The 21633-nt window shown below is 33.9% G+C and overlaps 1 protein-coding gene across 6 annotated transcripts in view; it reads left to right on the plus strand.

The window, feature by feature from the left end:
* Positions 1-1001: 1001 nt before the first annotated feature.
* Positions 1002-21633, plus strand: part of LOC141537067 (N-acetylglucosamine-6-sulfatase) — a 165601-nt gene continuing 144969 nt past the window's right edge. For 3 of the 6 annotated variants that reach the window (XM_074257892.1, XM_074257894.1, XM_074257896.1), the window contains exons 1-2: positions 1002-1263; positions 7411-8814. In XM_074257892.1, the coding sequence (XP_074113993.1) occupies positions 8698-8814 (117 nt within the window). In that variant the 5' untranslated portion in view covers positions 1002-1263; positions 7411-8697. Of the gene's footprint in view, positions 1748-7410; positions 8815-21633 lie in introns of all 6 variants that reach the window. The other 3 variants (XM_074257897.1, XM_074257898.1, XM_074257893.1) reach the window with 2 other exon arrangements.

Raw genomic sequence — 21633 nt, forward strand, 5'->3', positions numbered from 1 at the left:
GATCAAAATTAATTAATCTGAGAGATAAAAATAAAGATATCTAGTAAGGGGGGCCAACTTAAGGGTGACCATTTGTTTAATTATTTATAAATAAATAAAAGACGAACAAACAATTTTTACACTCGAACATTAACGAACAAACGACGAACAAACAATTAAAAATAAAAAAAATCCGAAAATCGAAAAAAGTGGGGCCAAATTCAGTGAGCCCTGTAATCGAGTCATATGCACTGTATTTACTGTGAGTGGCGCTGGAGTTTTGAAATTAAAATTTAATTAAATGCTTTTTATTTTTTCTAATTTGTAAATCTTTGATGAAAAAAAAAATAATTAAGGTAAAAACTCAGTTATTGACACTGGCCGAGTTATTGACATTTGCAATTTTATTTTAATTAAAAAAAAAAATAAAATTCTCTCTAAGAAATTAATAAATATAATTTTTGAATTATAAATTTTAAGATAATGGTTTTTTGACAACATTTTATTTTTTTAATTCGAATAAAATTGCAAGTGTCAAACAATTAGGCCAGTGTCAATAACTGGGTCTTTTACCTTAAACTCTGTCTATCAGGGTACTACAACATAATACTGAATGTCGGTAATGTTGTCTCGAATTTTTTTTTCTCTGATTCACGCGAAAAAATTCGAATAAATTTGAGTTGAATTTTACTTTTACTTTTAATCAATTTTTTTTGTTTCTGTAATTAATATTTTATCTACTTTAAAAAATTTACAAATAATACGAGCGCTTAAGGCATGCACAATTGGACTTTCCAAACTTTTTTTTTATTAAAATTAAAAAATTTTAATACGAAAATTCATTACTATAATTTAATCGTTACTTAACATTATTATTAATTAGATTAATTAAATAATTTAATTAACAAAAACAATAAATAGTTAACGTTTGACTAAAGTATTTTTTCACAAAACTAGGACTTGGCAATATTGCGCTTAACAGCTGTTTATATTTATCTCGCTGTGTAGTGTTGAGTTGAAAACGTAACCCATAAAAATACACCGGAATTATTAAAATTCAAAATTAGCGCGTTCTATTCTGTGCATCGTTGCCGCATCTGCGCTGAATCACCTGATTTACTTATTTTTAAGTATGTCAGACTGATACTTTCGCGAATTTCTCATCATTTACATTAAAATATCTTTGGAAGCCTTCGTCAGAAAATTTTCATTTTATTTTTAACGTATTCTACGGAAGTTGATTGACTATAATAGAAGTTTTTTGTTTTTTAATCTTCCTATGAGGTATATAGTCACATAAATCGATATATGTGCAATGCGCTAATAGTCTCTATAGGCTACATGTTAAATTTCAATTTTTTAATAATTTATTAAACGATAACCCTACGTCAGATTCAATCCAAAAAATTATTTTAGACGTATGAGATAACAATTCATAACATATAAAAAAATTATAGCTTTTGATCTTAAAAAGTGCATTAGTGTTCAAACAACCTAAAAACACTCTGTGTCAATGAAGAGAATGAAACTTAGTTTAATAAAATAAAATTTGAAATGATTTAATTTTTTAATAATTAGAACTATTTCTATACAGTGGTTTGAGCTTTCGAGGAGAAAAGAAGTTTTTCCAGCTCACAAAACTAGCCAATACTCCGTTGTTCACATTTTTTGCTTCTGTCCTAAGACAGCTTACAAACATACACACACTATCACAAACTTGGACGCATTTACAAATCTAACACGTATAAAAATATTCGTATCTTTTCAAGTAATGTAGATTTTTATACTCTACTATTTTTCTTACATCGTTTTACATTTGGCCTCATTCAAGTTTACTAAGTTCCTAGCTGGAATGAGCTTAGATTAGTATACCTTGCATTGTTTTTTTCATAGATATTGTTTAGAGAGTATGTAGTCGCTATTAGTTTTTGTTACAAGATCTCCCGATAAAAAAGTTTTTGTCTAATCACATAAAATCATGCATAATGATCTATATATGATTGGGTCAAAAAATTGGCTAGGTCTAATTATATATAATTATATATATTTATACATAATAACATATAAATAAATATAATAGACTGAGTCAAAATAACTTTTTGTTTCTTATTTTCGATTAAACATATTTTAAAAGTTTCTTTGTTATAAAAAAAAATTCTCCTAAAGTTTGAGCTCAATATTTCAAAAATTGAGCTGGCGCATGGGGGAGTCTCTTTACCCATTGAAATAGCATTGTAAAATTTTTTTTTTTTATTTTTAAAATAACTACACGAATAATTTTTTTTTAAATTTTGTTCCTTACTTTTTTATAGGAGATTCAATTCTCTACAAAATTGTTCATGTCCATTTTTTTTCTATACTCAACAGAAACGAAGTAACAGAGGGCCGATTAGGAGAGAAAAAAATAATTAATAAATTAATAACAGAACAAAATTTATTGTTTTAACTTATCAATGATTTAACTCAATATACTCTATTATTCATCAAAAAATTTGGAATTTATCATTATTTCGAAATAATAAAAGAGAAAGCTTACAATAAAACAGAAATAAATTACGATTATTAAATTTTTTTGTTCACTGCTAATAAATTATATTTATATAATATTATTTATTGCCCGAAGGATATAATTTGCGATGATATGTAAAATTTTTCACAAATACTGTTTTTGTTCTTCGTCTTTAGTACCAAACTGAATTAATTCTCTAAATAAAGCAATTACTCTTTTAGCAATATCGTTCACTACCTTTATATTTTTTAATAACGATAAGCAAGTTGTATAATTTTGATCATTCGATTTGTAGTATTTATCGGACAAAATTGCCTTAATTTTGATCACTCGACCACTGTGAAGGAGATAGTGAAGGAAATCCCTCGAAAGTTCGGACTGTTTAAATAAAGTCATAGACTTTTCGTTATAGAATCACCAATATTTTCGATAAACAATAAAGCTAAATTGTTCGATCAACGTCAATACGTTTTTTGTTAGTTCCCTGATTAAGAAATCTAATTTGAAATGATTTAAAAGCATCGGATTTTAACACTATATAAATATACAATGAACATGGAGGTAATCATTTCAAATCATCTTTCTGAATCAGGGTTTGACTTTCCTTCGTTTTTGTTGCTTCAACTATTTTTATTTTACTTCCAGTGACACAGGATCATTAAAAGAAGTCAATGAGGCAATTCCTTCCGATAATTAGTACAAATCAAGTGATCAAAATTATACTACTTACTTATCGTTATTAAAAAATTAGGAAAACGGTTGACCTCCTTGATGGAAATAAGATTCTGTTAGTAGTCTGAATCATTAGAATGGAACTCTGAATCACAATACCACCAGTCGAATCTCTCTGGAAATGTTATAATAGGAATCGACAAGTTAGATAAAAGCAGATAATATTGTTTTAGGTTATTATTTGATAGAAATTTCGGACTCTGCAAAAAGACTGAATCTTATTCAAAGCTGTTGACAAAATTTCAAATGTGAATGAATCAGATTTTTTCAGAGATATTATGAAGTAATATTAATAACTTTTAATTCTTGAGATGGTGATACTAATTTATCGTTGTTATCAACAAATCATTTTCTAGCTAATCTACATTTTCTCATAAGGTCATTAAGAGTTGAAAATACTTATTCAGTTTAGCAGTAAAAAGAAGAGAATATTTCTTTTCAAAAAATTTACTTATCAGAATTGGAGAAAATTTCAAATTAAACTATAAAAAAGAATTGATGCATGTTTTGTAAAAAGTTTTTTTCAAATAATATATTTATTACAATTTACTTCAATGCGCATCAATCCACTTATAGTTGAGCAAGTCAAAACATCAACAGCAAATATAGAGCACTTGTTGTTGGAAAAAGATATTACCCAAAGAATGAATCAAATCGGTATTTAATTAAGACTATCACATAAATAAATTAACTTTCTAGGTAGGAAAGAATTTTCTAACCATACACCATCTGCTAGAATTAATTGATACTAAACATATTTTAGTCCACGAATTTACAATTAGTCTTTGAGTATTTTTAGTTTCTAATAGACAATTTTTGCAGAATCCGAAATTTTTTTCAAATAATAACCTAAAATAATGTTATTTGCTTTTATCTAACTTATCGACTCCTATTATAACATTTTTAGAGAGATTCAGATTGGTAGCATTCTGATTCAGACTTCCACAATAATGATTCAGAATACTGACAGAATCTTATTTCCACCAGGGCCTGAAGGCCACTCCTGCAACTTCCCGCTAATTCCATACCTAGGTACTTAAAATTGCACTACCCGGGTAAAAAAAGTTATATATAATTAGACATAATTATATATAATACCATATATAATTATATATGAAAAATGGCCATGTATAATTATATATAACTATATATAATTATATACAACTATATATAATTATATAGAATTATTTCCATAGAAACAAAAACCGTCACGCGCGGGAACCGAACCTGGAACCTGACGCTTGAGAGACTATTACTTTACCCGTTTACCTATGAGACTTACTTGAAAAACAGAGTTGTTAACAACTACAAGTAATGCAAATCATATGCATGATCGATGGGTAATAAACAAAATTTTTTATTTCGTTTTTAAATTATTGATTATCAATATACACTGATAAAACGCTTCATTGACTATTAATAAATTAATTTATTCGAAGACAATTATTTAATTGGTTAAATTTTAATAAATCCTCTAAATTAATATACATGAAAGTTTTGAAGTTAATAACTTAAAAATTATTCAAGGTGTACAAATGCTTAAATGTAAAGTAGGAGAAACTAATCAAAATGAACAAACTCGAGAGTTACAAATTTATTTGTGGTTGGGAAATCCAATCAATTATGAAGCCCACGAAAATGATCGCTTTTTGATTATACTCGAAGGTTTTCTTGATGAGAACTTGAATATTTATGCTCGAGCAAATATTAAAAACGAACACATGTAATGACATGTTTTTAATATTACTGGAAAATAGTCGTTTGTAAAATAGGATGTTTATTTTAACTCTAAATTTGGAACTCAGTTGATAATGTCATTTGTAAAATTTGTCGCGAATAAAAAATGATATTAATGAAATTAGCGAAATTTAAATTTCACCAATTACAAATTTAGTCATTTAAAAAATAGCGAAAAACAAAAATCTGTAGGTACGTGAATTTAGTCAATTTTTACTACAGAAATTTGTCAAATTAGCCGATTATAAACTTTGTGAAATGTAAAATTAGCTGTTTCTAAATCTCTTGTAATTCTTTAACGGATCGACGGATCAAAAAACGCTTTCAGGCATCTGAAAGGACTTTCATAAATTTGGTTTCTCTGAAAATTAGGGCAGATTCGACTGACTCATTCAAAAGTTATAAGAAGTTTAAAAACGGCTAATTTTACAATGCGTAAAGTTTACAATCGGCTAATTTTATAAGTTTCTGCAGTAAGAATTTGCTAAATTCACGTAGCCGAAGATTTTTGTTTTTCGCTATTTTATAAATGACTGAATTTTGATTTGGTGAAATTTCTATTTCGCTAATTTCATTAATATCATTTTTTATTTGCGACTAATTTTATAAATGACATTATCAACTAATTTTCAAATTTATAGTTTATGAACGTTCGAGTTCAAAAATGGCTATTTTCCAGTAAACTTAAAAACATACTTAAATTAATGACCACGATTGTATGTAATGACATATAGTTATATATAAATTATATGAAGTCATATATAGATTATATATGGTTCTATAGAATTATATATAATTTTATTTACCCGGGAGACTATATATGTAAAAGGCCAGATAAATCAAACAGAGTTTGGTAATTATGTAATTATTTTAATTTAAAATAAAATTGCTGTACATTTTTATGTAAAATTATGTAAAATAAAACTTTTCAAAATGATATATAACTTAACGAAACTAAACTCTACGAAATCACAAAAGTCATTATATATAATTATACGAAACCCCGAAAGTCATTATATATAATGATATATAGTTATATATAAAGTTTTTTACCCGGGTACTGACGTTTTTAAGCTCTTCGAGCTCAAAAATACAATGTATGTGATATTTTGAGCTTTTCGAGCTTAAAGAGATAGCTTTTCTATGTTTTTGAGCTCTTCGAGCTCAAAAGTCTGACAGAAGTTTCATAGAAGACTATTTTTTGAATTTTCAAACTGCAATAACTTTTGAATGTATCAACTGATTTTTATACGGTTGGCGGCATTCAACGCTGTTTTCTCAGTCTCATAACAAATCTTTGAGTTTGAATTGATTAAACTAGAAATTTCGGATTAACTCCAACAAAACAATTTTTTTGGTTTTCTTTTGTTCACGATATCTCCGGAACGAATCAATCGATTTTGACCGGACCAGCCGCGATCGACGTGGTTTTTTAAGCTTAAAGGAGAATTATTTTCTGAAATGAATCGATTAAGCCGTTCAAAAGTTATTCTAAAAAAACCACTTTCAAAAAAAATTTTTTTTTTAGATTTCTCAAAATTTCTCAAAATCGATCGATTCAAATTCACTGAAAATCTAAGTTTGAGGGAACTTTTTAGAACGTCGCTTAATAGGTTCCGATCGGTTTAGCTGATTTTCGATAAAAGGGGTAAAACCAATAACTTTCCGATTTTTGAAAATTTTCAATTTTCTCAGCGGGGAGTTAAAAAGGACAAAAAACGAATTATTTAATGCGTTAAGGATGACTTTAAGATAATGTCCAAAAAATAGAAAAAAAAATGAAATTAATTGATAAATTATTAATTTCTTAATTCATAAATATTTAATTTTAGTTTTATTAACTATTACTTATTTTTGAATTTTTTAAATGATAAATATTGTATTTTTTTAACTTTCGGCTAAGAAAAGCAAAGATTTTAAAACATCGGGAAGATTTTTTTTTTTTTTTTTTCATTCTTTAGTGAAAGAATTCCAAACTGAGAGATTTCCGAATTTTCTTGTCCATAGTCAGAGATGTTCATTTGTAAAACTTTTCTATACTCCGAGTTGTTCATTAGTGTATATATCAAATAACGTTGATGTCTTTTATTTGAATTGTCTGAATTTAGGTTTGTTATTATTTTTTAATTTCTTTTGTGTCGTCTGTTTATATTTCCATTTTTAAAAATCTTCAATTGCTTTAGTCGACTATTCTATAATTATACGCCTTTTCAATTTTAATTTTCTATTATAATATGATCTAATAATTTAGTAAATGTCTCTATATTTAGCTATAGTTATTTGATATTGTTTATTTTTAAAACTGTGAGTATCAAGAGACTAACGTTTCATTTATTATCTTCTTATTAAAACACCAAATTTATTTTAAATATTTTGTGTGTGTATTTTTGAATATTCAAATTATTTCTGTGGTAATTTTCCGATCATTTAAGAATTTTTTATCTTGTAACCAGGGTATTCAACCTTCATTCAATTGGTCATCCGTTTCCTCTTTGAAAAGGGCGCTACTGGAATTTTAGACACAGTGTCTCAGAAACCGGGGAAGCATGAAAGGGGAAAGACAAGGTCGTGAGAAGTTCGAGATGGCTGTAAATAACCCTGAGAAAATTATTTATAACAATGAAATTATTTATTCAATTTCAATAATAAAATTAGCAATTGTCGAATGTATTACTAACAATTACTTTTAAAAATCAACTTAGTACTTAACTGTGAGAACCTCTCACCTAATTTTGCTAAAAAAATCCTATAAATAATTATCCTACAATATACTTAATTCTTCAAAACCTCGTTAACCTGATCACCTGATGGACCCTCAAGTTACCATACAATATCATAAATTTACCTCGTCAATCTGACGGACTACCATACAATGCCTTCTCTACAATTAAAACTTTATTTCCGACTGCGCCCCCGACTCGGACGTCTATATAACGGTTTCTAAGTGACTGCCTAGGAAACAGAGGAGGATACTATGAATACCTAGACAGGACTGTACTCACACGCACTCACTCAATTCCATGTAAAAATCATCCACCGGACGCTGACTCAATTCACAATTATACAAAATACTAAAATTCTCTTAATCACTAATCAACAAATTCCTCTTCCTCGCCCGGTGACGAGTCGAATAATTACTTGTCAAAAATCGAAAGGTAAGGGAAAATCCTTACCTACCATGGCGTTAATTATGTGGTCGATAAAGACTGCGGGAGGTTCGAATTTCGCTGTTACAATCTTTAATTATTTCTATGGATAGTACTTTTTTTTTGGATAAATTTCTATAATTATATTTGTCTGAATTTACAATTGTTTATTTTATGTGAATTCTTTTCAAAGTTTCGTTTATTTCTTTAATTTTCTGAAAATATTATTAACTGAAATTTTTAATGAAAGATTTTCTCTTTATATTACTCGAATCATTGCCAACCGTTACAAATCAATGACGACGACTGTGCATAATTAGACAAAAACTTTTTTCATCGTGACACTATATAGTATGAAATTTTACAGTGGTAAATCTCTCATTCCTAGATAAGAAATTTATGAAATTGTATCAAATTTTACGAAATCTTAGTTAATTTTATAAATCAGAAAAACAGAAGGCCTTTATCATTTTTTTTTTTAATTTCAAGAAATCGATTATGAATTCAAAGAATAACAGTTTTTTGTGATATATTTTTGTGAATCTATTTCATGTTTATGACTTAAATCTGATTTAACAGGTTAGATAATTTATAATGATGGAGCCAATGTATTTATTATTTATTTTATTAATAAAACTTTCCATATTTGTCGATGGAAAAAATATTGTATTAATAATTGCTGATGACTTGGACTTGTTACTCGATGGAATGGTAAGCGCTTATTTGAATTTTGTAATTGTTTTGTTAAGTTAGAAAATAAAATCTTCCCAATTAAATCAAAATAGTATTATAATTATAATGAAACATTTTTTTTTTTAATTGAATATATGTGATTGATTTATGAATTCTTCATTTAAGAATTGAAAATTTTTATTTTGCAATTTTTTTTTTTTTTTATTTTGACACTCAAAAATTTTAATTTCTTGCGAAACTTAGGATTGAAAACTTAGGTTCGTATGTTATTATTAATCTATCCCTTGCGACTTTCAAATCATTCTGAAATCAGTCTGAAAAAATTCTGGAAACGTTATGGAATCATGATGGTTCCAGAGTGGTTTTGTGCCTATTTTCCAGCATGAAACCAGAGTGAACCCAGACTAAAGCCAGAGTGGAATCAAAGTAAACTCAGAATTAAATTAAAGTGGAACAAGAGTGAACCCAGACTAAAGCCAGAGTGAAATAAAATAAAAAACAACTGTTACGCTCGGGAATCGAACCTGGGACCTGATGCTTGAAAGACTAATTCTTTACCAGTTTACCGATGAGAATTACTTGAATATCAGGGTTTTTAACAACTACAAGTAATGCAAATCGTATACATGATTAATGCGTAATGAACAAAATTTTTTATTTCGTTTGTAAATTATTAATTATCAATATACACTGATAGAAAGATTTATTAACTATTAATAAATTAATTTATTCGAAGACAATTATTTAATTGGTTAAATTTTAATAATTTAAAATTAAAATAATTTAAAATTTATCTCGATCAAATATTAAAAACAAATACATGTAATGACATATAGTTATATATAAATGATATGTGATCATATGTAGTTATATAAAAATTATATATACCCGGGAAAAAATGATCAGACCTGACCATGCCTGTTCATGTATGATCAGGCCTGAAATTAGACCTGATCATGCCTGTTCATGTATGACCAGGCCTGAAGTTATACATGATCATGCCTGATCAGTTCTGTTCATGCCTGCTCATATCTGGAGTACTAAATACTTTCAGGCCTGATCAGGCCTGTCCATGCCTGACCAGACCTATCCATGCCTGCTCATGTCTGTTCATGTCTAAAGTGTTAAATACGTTCAGGCCTGTCCATGCCTGATCAGACCTCTCCATGCCTGATCAGACCTGTCCATGCCTGTTCATGTCTGAAGTGTTAAATACGCTCAGGCCTGTTCATACCTGTTCATGTCTATTCATGTCTGACCATGCCTGTTTATGACTGTTCCTCTCTGACTATACCCGGGAAAAAATGATCAGACCTGACCATGCCTGTTCATGTATGATCAGGCCTGAAATTAGACCTGATCATGCCTGTTCATGTATGACCAGGCCTGAAGTTATACATGATCATGCCTGATCAGTTCTGTTCATGCCTGCTCATATCTGGAGTACTAAATACGCTCAGGCCTGATCAGGCCTGTCCATGCCTGACCAGACCTATCCATGCCTGCTCATGTCTGTTCATGTCTAAAGTGTTAAATACGTTCAGGCCTGTCCATGCCTGATCAGACCTCTCCATGCCTGATCAGACCTGTCCATGCCTGTTCATGTCTGAAGTGTTAAATACGCTCAGGCCTGTTCATACCTGTTCATGTCTATTCATGTCTGACCATGCCTGTTTATGACTGTTCCTCTCTGACTATAGTCAGAGATATGATAAAAATTTTTCTTTGACGAAAAAAATTTTTGGTCATCACAAAAAGTGCAAAATTATTTTTAACATTACGTTTATTTAAATAATTTTGAAATAAAAAATTTATTACATTTTCTATGGGATGTTATGGTCTGCTCTGCTCCTGCCTAATATGAAAATCATTACTTATTATATTATTTAAATAAATGTGATATTATAATGAGATTCGGTTACATAAATAAATTAGGACTATCAAAATATATTATAAAACCAATTTTAACATTATATTTATCATAAACTTATTCGATACTCTATGTACTTCATAGAATTGTTACATCTAATATAGCAGCACAGCAGGCGGGAAATTCAAGGCAAACGGATAACACCAGAGTTAAACAGCATTGAGCATGGTTGGTAGTTGGATGGTTGACCGCTGGTGTTACATCCTTACAATAATATGTAATTATTTTTTTTTTTATTTTATTTTATTATAGAGAATTGCGTACGACTCTATCAAGTACTACAACCATAAAATTAAGCAAAATAATTAATTAAAAATAGTAATGGGTTTTCAGACCTGACCATGTCTGATCAGGCCTGATCAGGTCAATTCATGCCTGATCAGGCATGGTCATTTTTCATGTCTGATCAGGGCTGAAGACTCATGCCTGTTCATGTCTGATCAGGTCTGATCATTTTTTCCCGGGTAGTCAGAGATATGATAAAAATTTTTTCTTTGACGAAAAAAAATTTTTGGTCATCACAAAAAGTGCAAAATTATTTTTAACATTACGTTTATTTAAATAATTTTGAAATAAAAAATTTATTACATTTTCTATGGGATGTTATGGTCTGCTCTGCTCCTGCCTAATATGAAAATCATTACTTATTATATTATTTAAATAAATGTGATATTATAATGAGATTCGGTTACATAAATAAATTAGGACTATCAAAATATATTATAAAACCAATTTTAACATTATATTTATCATAAACTTATTCGATACTCTATGTACTTCATAGAATTGTTACATCTAATATAGCAGCACAGCAGGCGGGAAATTCAAGGCAAACGGATAACACCAGAGTTAAACAGCATTGAGCATGGTTGGTAGTTGGATGGTTGACCGCTGGTGTTACATCCTTACAATAATATGTAATTATTTTTTTTTTTATTTTATTTTATTATAGAGAATTGCGTACGACTCTATCAAGTACTACAACCATAAAATTAAGCAAAATAATTAATTAAAAATAGTAATGGGTTTTCAGACCTGACCATGTCTGATCAGGCCTGATCAGGTCAATTCATGCCTGATCAGGCATGGTCATTTTTCATGTCTGATCAGGGCTGAAGACTCATGCCTGTTCATGTCTGATCAGGTCTGATCATTTTTTCCCGGGTAATCTTAAAAACGAATGTATGTAGTGACGTACAGTTATATATAAATTATTTGCAATTATATATAGCTTTATATAATTACATATAATCTTAAAAACAAACATATGTAAAGACATATAGTTATATATAAATTATATGAAATCATATATAGATTATATATGGTTCTATAGAATTATATATATGTTTGATGTCGGAACAAAAGAGATTGACTAGAGTGCTCTTATGAGTATACTCAAACTTTAAATGTCTATACTTTATATTTAACATGGGTTATTCTCATGGCAATTTTCATTATCGTTCTTATGAACGCGATGTCAAATGGCGGCTGCACATGCGCCCCATGACTTAGCGGGAAGAAGACCGGCAAGCCCGGGGCACGAGGCCGGTGGGGACGCCATGAGCGGCAGTTGTACTGGGACTAGTGACTAGTGCAATATACCTGCGTTCTCTCTGACAAAGAAACTATTCCATTGTGTTTTATTATTTGCTAACGTAATTAATTATCAGTTCTCATACTTAATTAAATTCCTTGATTCGACATTTGTGCATCAATTTTAAACGTAACATAAATTCGTGGTCAAATATTTAAGACGCTAATAAAAAGTACGTCGTACTTAGCGTTTAGCATCGCGGCCATTTAGCATCACGCCATGTCTTCAATCGCGTGATAAATTAGACGCAATAAATTATCATTGTTAAAAAGTTTGTCAAGAATCTTCAATTCAGTTTCATAATATTCAATTATAATTAAAATCATTGTTAATTATTTATATTTTGCAAGTGTTAATTGAATTTAGTCAATCGTAATTATTAACTTAACTTCATTGATGTGCTTTATTTAATTAAATTTAATCGTGTTAATTGTTAAATTCAAATCAAATTTACAAGAAACAAGTACATTAATAAATTCATATATTTAATAATTTGTTGAGTTATTCAGAAAGTAATTTAAATTAAATAGTAAATTCTCGCGTAAGTTAGAAAACTATATTCAACTACTAATTTAAACTAAATATTCAAATCATTTAAATCAAAATTAATTCGATCCTCTCGGGTCATAACACAAGGATTCGATCCCAGCGATCAATTCATAACACAACTTGATCCCAGCGATCAAGGATTCGATCCCAGCGATCAATTCATAACACAACTTGATCCCAGCGATCAAGGATTCGATCCCAGCGATCAATTCATAACACAACTTGATCCCACTGATCAAGGATTCGATCCCAACGATCAAATTTATAACACACTTGATCCCAGCGATCAAGGATTCGATCCCAGCGATCAAACTTATAACACAACTCGATCCCAGCGATTAAATTCAATACTTGAACCTACTGGTTCTTTCAAACCATTCTAAACACACAGTCAATTCTCTTCCGATTACAAACACACGATCCTTTCTGATCATAATTACATTTACATCTCTACTGAGATATTAACGGTTGACGGTTAACCACAATAACCTAACGGTGGCTGAGATCTATTCTCACCCCTCATTGCACAGCAGTGCAAACATATATACATTCATATCAACACACATATTCATTCACATATCTCTCAACTGTAACATCTTCGAGGAGTTTTTCTCTAGCAATTGCTAGAGTTTTCTCCTCTTGGGGAATAAATTAATCACAATTATTCACCCCAACACCGAGTCTTTTATTTTAAACAGATAGATCCTGAACCAATTCCTAACTAATCAACTACATATAGAAGAATTACGGAAATTCTCCTTAGTGGAGAGTTTGCGACAATACAATATAATTTTTTTTTCCTGGGATCAAACTGATCCCTATGTCAATTTCTAGTATTTTCAAAATAAAATCTTTTTAAGTCATACAAAAATTCCTAACATTTAAAAATTTTTAAATAGGGAACCAATTTGTTGAAAAAACCCTGAAATTCATCAATTGGCATCAACGATCGCACGGACCATGACTAGAGAGCTAGTCATGGTACCGACAATCGCGCGGACCATGACTAGAGAGCCAGTCATGGTTAAGATCTTCATGAATCATTAACAATCGCAACAACCATGACTAAGGAGCTAGCCATAGTCAAGGTTCTCATTAAGTACTAACAATCGTACTGATTATGACAAAAAAGCCAATCGTAGCTAAGAACTTTATCAGGTACTAACAAAAGCACGGACCATAACGAGAGAGCTAGTAGAAAATAATCGCATTCATAGTGGGAAATTATTCTGAGCCATTATTGGGCCGCTACCCCCGAAACCCCCACGCAGTCCATCGGAGCTAGCGAGCCAATGAATTAACCTAACCAAATCCCCTCCCAAATCACAAGACTGTTTAAAAGAGGCAGCGAGGAGAGCTGCCTCACAGTCCACTTCCATCCACTGAGCGAAGAAGAAGAACAAGAAGAAGAAGAAGAAGAAGCCAATCAAGAATCTACAGTAAGCGAGCAAGGCTTACAATACAGTGCAGTATCTTTGGATATCAAGCGAGCAAAGCTTGTATATCCACTACTCAATAATCGGACCAACTCGGATCATCTCAACTACACCAAACGCTGACTGGCATTGTTAAATTAGTTATTTTTAGAACTAAAACTTAAACAGTTCTTTTCAGAACTAACCAACTAAGTCTTCTCAAGACTACTCAAGGCTCTTATTTAAGAGCGTGTGACTAACAAGTCATCTCAGGACTACTACGTAGTCCAAAACCAATCGGTCTTTTTCAAGACCACCAAATAATTGCAGTTGTAAGAAACCTACCTAAGTTTCAGAGAAGGTGCCGGTATTATAACCGAACATTTAAATGGTCCCTCGAGCCGGATCTTCTCTCGGCTTGGGTAGTACTAAGTGACATCTCCAGACTTATCTCTGAGAGTGCACAACATTGTTTGAGATTCACTACTTTGCGCATTGCGGAGCACTAAGTGCTACGGGAAGTCTTGTCACTCAAATCCTCAAAGATGTCAGCACTTCAGGCTAGATTGACGCTGCAGCAGTCAAAATACGCGTTCATCATGTCTCTGCAGAAGGAAGTTCAGGCCGAAACTCACCAATCTTTCAACATTCACGTGGCCAAAGCAAAGCTGTTGATGCTCAAGACCAACTGGGAAAAGTTTGAGGCAGAGCACGAAAAGATCATCCTGTCTAAGGTCGAGATCCCATCAGACGATCCTTACATCAAAAACAACGCCTACGAAACTGCTATGCAGTGCGTTGTTAGTATTCAAGCAGCCTTGGAAGAAAGAATCTCAGAGCTAGAAACAGCTAACCCACCAAGTGGAACCAGCCTAGCTAATGTAAGTCTAATCGGAGGTACAGCAGTCAGACCATCATCATTGCCTAAGATTCCGATTCCACCATTTTCCGGTAACTTCGGAGATTGGAGAGCCTTCTCAGATTTGTTCGTCTCACTGATAGGGGAAAACACAGCCATCTCCAATGCAGAAAAGTTTGTCCATCTCAGAAACAGTCTCTCTGGAAATGCTGCTAGTCTTATCTCAAACATCAAAATCTCAGCTGACTCTTTCCAAGTAGCCTGGGACATGCTAGTCAAGAGGTATGAGAACAAAAGGCTTCTCATAGCAGCTCAACTGGACAAGCTTCTACGCTTAAAGATGCCAGGAGTTCGGTCATCAGCAACTCTCAATGATCTTCTCAACGTCGTTTCTGAATCAACCAACTCTCTGAAAGCTCTCGGACTTCCAGTTGACCAGTGGGATTCAATCATCGTTCATCTCATGACACATCATCTAGACTCCAAAACTCGCGAAGATTGGGAAATGCATCTTGGGTCATCAACGGAGTATCCATCTCTAGAACAGTTAACTGGTTTTCTAACTGGTGCTGCTAGAGCTCTAGAAAGTATCGAGGAGCAGTCCAAGACCACTTTAAGAAAGACAAAATCAGAAACGAGGGCATCTCAACCAGCAAAGGTTCATCACGTCATCTCTGAGCAATCTGGAACGTCATCTCAACCAGAAACCAAGCCATGGGTAAAGGACTTAAATAACACCTGCAAGTACTGTGGCAAGAATCATTATCTTGCCTTCTGTTCAGACTTCTCAACAAAGTCAGATGCTGAGAAGCTTCAATTTGTGAAAACCGAACGGTTGTGCTACAACTGCCTCGGTAGACACAACTTGTATAAGTGCAGCAACACCCTGACTTGCAAACTCTGTAAGGAACGCCATCATTCATTGTTACATGGTTTGTTTACAACGTCAAAGGAAAAATCAACACCTCTAACAGCCTTCTCTGAAAGATTAACATCATTGTCTCAACATTCCCAGACCGAAGACAAGCCAGCTCCACAATGACGGTGGCAGCTGTCATCTCGAAACCCACGCAGTCATCTCAAGCCAGGAAGACATCTCAGATCAAGAGCATCTCAAACTGATACAAACATCACCAAATATAACAAGTCATCTCAAAAGGTTACCATCAACAAGTCATCTCAAACAATTGAAATATTCAAGTCATCTCAGCTAGAGCAATTAGCTACTCAGGCAAATAAGTCATCTCAATCAGAGCAATTGCCTGCTCAGGCAAATGCAATAGCTTTGTCAGCAATTAACACAAGAACTGCAGTAATCCTGGCCACTTGCAAAGTACTAGTAGTGTCTCCCAACATGAAAAAACATACAACTCGTCTTCTCATCGATCCAGGATCAGAATTGACACTAGTCTCAGCCAAGCTAGTTAAAGAAGCAAAACTTGACCAACTAACCACTGTGATACCAATCCTAGGCGTGGGTAATCAGTCTTCAAGCAAAACTCTTGGTCAAACTAACTTAACCATTGAGTCTTGCATCTCACATAAACAAGTCCATCTCAGAGCACATATCCTGTCTCAAATCACTACTAAGATTCCATCAGTCTCCATCACAGACCAGCATTGGTTTCATCTGAGCAACCTAGAAAGAGCAGATCCAGAATTCCTGAAGCCTGGACACGTTGAAATCCTCATAGGGGCTGACACTCTCAATCAAATTCTAGAACCATCTCCAATAATTAAAGGGCAATCAGATGAGCCATTAGCTATTCACACAATCTTTGGATGGGCCTTTCTTGACCAGCATCATCTCAAACACGAAATCTTCCTCTCAGGTCTCTTCATACTGTGACAAACGATGAGCTTCAAGACTTCCTCACAAGATTCTGGGTTCAGGAAGAAGTACCACATCAAACAAAGACATCTCTCAGCTTAGCCGAAGCACAATGTGAAGAATATTACACTAGCACACTCTCACGAAATCAAGACGGGCGCTACGTGGTACGAATACCACTCTCAACTGAAATCTCACAACTAGGAGATTCCAGAGCTATCGCTCACCGATGTTTAAAACGACTTCTCAAGCGTCTAGATTCTGACGAAACTCTAAAACAGCGATACATAGAATTCATGCAAGAGTATGAAACATTAGGCCACATGGTAGCAGTTCCAAAGGATGCCCCGGAACCTCAACATCCTTATTATTTACCTCATCATGGAGTTCTCAGAGAACAGAGTACGTCAACAAAGCTCAAAGTTGTTTTTAACGGGTCATGCAAGACCACTTCTCAAGTCTCTCTCAATGACATTCAACACACAGGTCCAAAAACTCAACGAGACATCATTGATGTATTGTTGTGGATCAGACGCTATAAATACATCTTCATGACAGACATTGTAAAAATGTTCAGGCAAATTCAAGTCCATCAAAATGATTGGGATTTGCAACGAATTCTTTGGACAAATGAGCAGCGTAACGTAAAAGCATATCAACTGACAACTGTTACGTATGGGACTCGATCAGCGCCGTATCTTGCCTGTAGAACCCTCAAGAGGCTAGTGGAAGACGAACGAGAGAATTATCCTCTTGCAGTTGATGCAATCCTGAAAGGAAGTTATGTTGATGACATCTCAGGTGGAGCTGACTCAATTGACCAGCTCAACACAATAGCTCAACAGCTCAATGGCATGTGCGCCTCAGCATGTCTTCCACTAGATAAATGGAAAAGCAACACACAAGAGTTTGTTATTCCATCGACATCTCAAACCAAAGACAAGTCATCGCTTCACACATTTGATGAATCACTATCAAAAGTGTTAGGTCTCTCCTGGTTATCAACTCATGATCAGTTTACGTTTCAAAGCTCCATTTCAGAAAGTGCAGTAATAACCAAGAGATCAATTCTCTCAGAAGTAGCTCAACTGTTCGACCCTCTCGGCCTCATCTCTCCAGTGGTCATTAAAGCCAAAATTTTGCTCCAGCAACTTTGGCTTGAGAAGCTTGATTGGGATGATCAACTTTGCCCTGATACAGTAAATCAATGGACCAAGTTTCGAGAAGACATCTCAAAGTTAACCGAACTTCGAATACCTAAATGGATTAATCTGCAAGCTAATTCATACTCAGTACAACTCCATGGATTCTCCAATGCATCTCAACTAGCTATGGCTGCTGTTGTTTACCTCAGAGTCACTGATCATAAAGGAAACTCAAAAGTCACTCTAGTCTGCTCAAAAACTAGAGTCGCTCCAATCAAGAGGCTAACAATTCCACGATTAGAGCTTTCAGCTGCAGTGCTTCTCGCCCATCTCATAAGGCATACACAATCTACATTAGAACTCCAAGATGTCCCAGTATTTTTATGGACCGACTCTTCAATAACACTTGCATGGGTCAAAAATAACCCCATGAAATGGAAAGAATACGTTGGAAACCGAGTTTCAACTATTCATCAAACACTTCCAAATGCATGTTGGAGATACACGTCAAGTAAACTTAATCCAGCAGATTGTGCTTCAAGAGGTCTAAACGCGTCTCAACTAATTAGTCATCATCTCTGGTGGACAGGTCCACCTTGGTTAGCTCAATCTCCTGAACATTGGCCAATCTCAATAGCTCCATCTCCAACAGAAGATCTCGAAGAACGACCTGGCATCTCGTTAACTGCAGTAATACAACCAACAATCTGGGACTTGATCGATCTTCCATGTGTAAAAACATTTCACAAAGGCCTTAACAAGCTACTACGAATAACAGCACTATGTCAACGAGCCATCTCATGTTTCAAACGAATCCCCAACTCGAACGTATCAACATCTCCAATTGGTCCAGCAGACTTAGAGAAAGCAAAACTATTTTGGATAAAAGCAACCCAGCAAGCATACTTCTCATCAGAAATTAGCACCATCATGTCAGGGAAACTCCTAGCAAAATCTCATGCCCTCTCTAGACTAACTGCAAGATTAGATCATCAAGGTATCCTTCGAGTTGGAGGACGTCTTCAAAATTCGAAACTTGATCATGACAGCAAGCACCCACCCATATTACCTCGACAATGCAAACTTTCTGAACTTCTCATCGCTGATGCTCATGCCCGGACCTTCCACGGTGGAACTCAACTCACACTAATGTACCTACGACGTCAATGTTGGATATTAGGAGGAAGAGCTCCAATCAAGTCTTTTATCCAACACTGTTTAGTCTGCGCCCGAATCAGAGCAGTCCGAACACAACAACTCATGGCACCTCTACCGTCATCTCGAGTGACTCCATCATTAGTTTTTGAAACTACTGGAGTTGATTACGCTGGACCAATTACATTAAAGACATTTCAAGGAAGAGGTGCAAAGAAATTCAAAGGGTGGATAGCAGTCTTCGTCTGTTTCTCAACGTCAGCAATTCATCTTGAAGCAGTCTCAGACTACTCAACCGAAGGTTTCTTGAAGGCATTTCGACGATTTACTAGTCGACGAGGAATCTGCAAAACACTACACAGCGACTGTGGAACCAATTTCAAAGGAGCTGACAACGAATTGAAACGTCTCTTCTTTCAGGCTACATCAGAATCAAAAGAGCTTCAACGTCTTCTCATTAATGATGGTACAAATTGGAAATTTAATCCCCCAGGAGCACCGCACATGGGAGGAAAATGGGAAGCTGCAGTGAAATCTGTTAAACGTCATCTCCAATTGTCAATATCAGAGACCAGCTTCACATTTGAAGATTTCTCTACTCTCTTAGCACAAGTTGAGGCAGTACTCAACTCAAGACCTCTCAGTGCTCTATCAGATGATCCAGAAGATCTCTCTGCTCTAACTCCAGGCCATTTTATTCGAGGAGCTGCGCTCAACTCTATACCTGAACCATCTTTAACCTCCGTAAACGAGTCAAGACTATCTCAATTTCAACGGATTCAAGAACGATTTCAACAATTCTGGAACCGATGGTCAGCAGAATGCTTATCTGCACATCAGTCCATCTCAAAGTGGCGCAACCAACAAGACGATATCAAACTAGGATCCTTGGTGCTAATAACAGATGAAAGACTTCCCCCTTCAAAATGGCCTCTCGCGAGAGTAATTCAACTTCACCCAGGGAAGGATGGACTTACTCGAGTAGTCACTCTTAAGACAGCTACAACAACTCTCACCAGACCAATTGTCGTTAGCTCCCCTCCCACTGGCTCCTCACCAAGATGCATCAGAGTGAAATTCTGCATTCTTGCAGAATTTGGGGGGGGGGGGAGAATGTTGAAAAAACCCTGAAATTCATCAATTGGCATCAACGATCGCACGGACCATGACTAGAGAGCTAGTCATGGTACCGACAATCGCGCGGACTATGACTAGAGAGCCAGTCATGGTTAAGATCTTCATGAATCATTAACAATCGCAACAACCATGACTAAGGAGCTAGCCATAGTCAAGGTTCTCATTAAGTACTAACAATCGTACTGATTATGACAAAAAAGCCAATCGTAGCTAAGAACTTTATCAGGTACTAACAAAAGCACGGACCATAACGAGAGAGCTAGTAGAAAATAATCGCATTCATAGTGGGAAATTATTCTGAGCCATTATTGGGCCGCTACCCCCGAAACCCCCACGCAGTCCATCGGAGCTAGCGAGCCAATGAATTAACCTAACCAAATCCCCTCCCAAATCACAAGACTGTTTAAAAGAGGCAGCGAGGAGAGCTGCCTCACAGTCCACTTCCATCCACTGAGCGAAGAAGAAGAACAAGAAGAAGAAGAAGAAGAAGCCAATCAAGAATCTACAGTAAGCGAGCAAGGCTTACAATACAGTGCAGTATCTTTGGATATCAAGCGAGCAAAGCTTGTATATCCACTACTCAATAATCGGACCAACTCGGATCATCTCAACTACACCAAACGCTGACTGGCATTGTTAAATTAGTTCTTTTTAGAACTAAAACTTAAACAGTTCTTTTCAGAACTAACCAACTAAGTCTTCTCAAGACTACTCAAGGCTCTTATTTAAGAGCGTGTGACTAACAAGTCATCTCAGGACTACTACGTAGTCCAAAACCAATCGGTCTTTTTCAAGACCACCAAATAATTGCAGTTGTAAGAAACCTACCTAAGTTTCAGAGAAGGTGCCGGTATTATAACCGAACACAATTAATCATGTATAATACTAAATTCACCTGTTGACTTCATAATTTAATATAATAAAGATAAAAATAGACCTTTAACTAATTGAAAGTATTTTCAAATTACAAAATTTGTTATATCTTATTTTGTAGAATGAAATGGTTGTTAATTATGTAGTCGAAAAATGCTATATGATTATCAATTTATTAACCATTTGTCGTCTAACTGTTAATATAATTAGGTAAATTATGAAAACTCAATACTGTAACAGTTTTACCTGTTCAGGTTAGCCCCTAATCAATTTTATAAATAACTAAACAAAACTAACAACAATAAAAATTATCAGGGCGCCACCAGGATTATTAATCACGGTTCCTGGA

Source organism: Cotesia typhae, unplaced genomic scaffold, assembly GCF_013202065.1.
Source record: "Cotesia typhae breed Kobodo isofemale line unplaced genomic scaffold, CoteBio_Ctyphae scaffold_58, whole genome shotgun sequence".
NCBI classification, from domain to species: Eukaryota; Metazoa; Arthropoda; class Insecta; order Hymenoptera; family Braconidae; genus Cotesia; species Cotesia typhae.